This window comes from Tachysurus fulvidraco, chromosome 18 (genome assembly GCF_022655615.1).
Source record: "Tachysurus fulvidraco isolate hzauxx_2018 chromosome 18, HZAU_PFXX_2.0, whole genome shotgun sequence".
NCBI lineage: Eukaryota > Metazoa > Chordata > Actinopteri > Siluriformes > Bagridae > Tachysurus > Tachysurus fulvidraco.
The window spans coordinates 19,834,844-19,837,343 of NC_062535.1; the positions used below are offsets into that span (position 1 = coordinate 19,834,844).

The following is a 2,500-nucleotide window of genomic DNA, read 5'->3' on the forward strand; positions in this document are numbered from 1 at the left end:
TCCCCTAGGTCCAGTCAGTCCCTGTAAACCCTGCAGTAGACAAAGACATAAACCAATGAGGTCAGACCTGATTACAGACAGTAGAGTGTGGGTCTGTCCTGATTCAGTTACTGTACACATTTGTTCACTTGTCTTTAAGTCCAGCTAAAAAACTCTGAAATCTTTTTCATAAATACGAAGAAACCAACATTATTACTGAATATTATAATAATAAGAAACACGCAGTACACACAGGCTCTCCTGGTTGTCCTCTAGGTCCTGACTGGCCATCTGAACCCTGAGGGAAACAGTGATGTACAAACCATACTGAGTTATACTGAACACACACACACACACACACACACACACACACACACACACACACACACACACACACACACACACACACACACACACATATACACACACACATGCACACACACATGCACACACACACACACACACATACAGACACACACGTACACCCACACACACACACACACACACACACACACACATATACACACACACATGCACACACACACACACATACAGACACACACGTACACCCACCCACACACACACACACACACACACACACACACACATAAACACACACATAAACACACACACCCACACACACACACATAAACACACACATAAACACACACACACACACACACACACACACACACACACACACACACACACACACACAGATATAACAGTATTTAAACCCTTTACTTTTATTCCCATTTCTCCTGGTGGTCCAATCCTCCCTCTCTTCCCCTGTTCACCCTGCAATCAGACACAAACACATCACAGAGAACATCATTACTTTAAATACCTATAAGACCAGCTGCTGCTGCTGCTATAACAGTCTACTGATGCTTTAATAAATGTAATAAATGTGATGATGTCATAATCCCCTTGCTGACGTTACATATGGTTCTCATAACTTATAGGTCTTATACACTGCTGTGGTTATAAGTCATCACTGGATCTGTAATAATCATAATCTGGTCTCCTTTACCCGGTGTCCTTGGATTCCAGGAAGTCCAGGTAAACCATCAAAGCCCCTGTCACCCTGAGAGAGAGAGAGAGAGAGAGAGAGAGAGAGAGAGAGAGAGAGAGAGAGAGAGAGAGAGAGAGAGAGAGAGAGAGAGAGAGAGAGAGAGAGAGAGATATAGAGAGAGAGAGAGAGAGAGAAGCAGACAGGGATGCATCTACTCGATGGAGAGCGATGATATGAGATACTATATATACATAGCGCCAAATATCTATCGTCTATCGACATCTATCTGATATCTCATGTTCCGTCTATCGTATATCGTGCTCTCTCTGCTTTCCTCTCTCTCCTGTCTCTCTCTACTCTCCATCTCTCGACTCTCTCTCCTATTTTTCCTCTTCTATCATCGCCTCTCCTCTCATCAGCTCGTCGCCTTTTTCTTTCTAGTCTATACTTTATTGCATGTATCTGTGTGTGATTAAGACCTACTTTAGCTCCAGTTTCCCCCGGTTCCCCACGACCCCCATCTGTCCCACCACGTCCCTGACGATATACACAAACACTCACCTGTGAGCTTCAGTACTTCATCATTAACATATTAATTAAAGGTGCTGGTTAATTAACGTTCATAACTAGCTATGTATGCTGTACCCTCTTCCCAGGTTTTCCATTTGGTCCTGGAATACCTGGCAACCCACGCATACCCTGAGTAAGAGAGAGAGAGAGAGGGGGGGGGGAGAGAAAGAGAGAGAGAGAGAGAGAGAGAGAGAGAGAGAGAGAGAGAGAGAGAGAGAGAGAGAGAGACGTACAGAGATCCATGTGAAACATCTACAAATACATCTACATTCTGTAAATGAACATCCACAGGCAACACATTACTCTATTCAAGCAATGTTTCAATGTGAAGCAGTAAACAGCGCCCCCTACCGGTGGACCAGACAGACCAACATCCCCTTTCAGCCCCGCTGACCCCGGTGCGCCCTGGGAAATCAAACAGACCATTAAAACACAATCCACATCACATTTAGTCTGAACAATTTGTATTCAAGTTCTTCTTTCTGATAAATGAACAAATAATTTCAGACATCACAAGGATCACTAATGTAAACAGACTACAAGAGCTACGTAACATCCACCAGGACATCCACCAGACAAGCAGTAAAGATTTCATCACTGACATTTAGGTTCATCAGTAAAAAAAAGGCAATAAAACATTTATAGCATGATGATCCCCAAGTGTTCTGAAGAATAGAGAAAAATATGCAACTAATTTAGACACTCACTAGTGGTCCTGGTCGTCCTGTAAGTCCTAATGGTCCTGGTGGTCCTTTCATAGACAGCTGATACACACACACACACACACACACACACACACACACACACACACACACACACACACACACACACACACACACACACACACACACACACACACACACACACACCCAACACATCACATCACACACACACAACACATACACACCCACACACCCCACACACACACACCACACA

General features: G+C 43.9%; 1 protein-coding gene across 1 annotated transcript in view; it reads right to left on the reverse strand.

The window, feature by feature from the left end:
- col5a3b (collagen, type V, alpha 3b) overlaps positions 1-2,500 on the reverse strand; it is a 37,334-nt gene that overhangs the window by 18,743 nt on the left and 16,091 nt on the right. The window contains exons 13-20 of the mRNA XM_047803255.1: positions 2,272-2,328; positions 1,916-1,969; positions 1,640-1,693; positions 1,478-1,531; positions 1,013-1,066; positions 724-777; positions 233-277; positions 1-30 (exon numbers count right to left, since the gene is read on the reverse strand). The exon at positions 1-30 is cut by the window's left edge and continues 24 nt beyond it. Coding sequence (XP_047659211.1) covers positions 1-30; positions 233-277; positions 724-777; positions 1,013-1,066; positions 1,478-1,531; positions 1,640-1,693; positions 1,916-1,969; positions 2,272-2,328 — 402 coding nt within the window. The remainder of the gene's footprint in view (positions 31-232; positions 278-723; positions 778-1,012; positions 1,067-1,477; positions 1,532-1,639; positions 1,694-1,915; positions 1,970-2,271; positions 2,329-2,500) is intronic.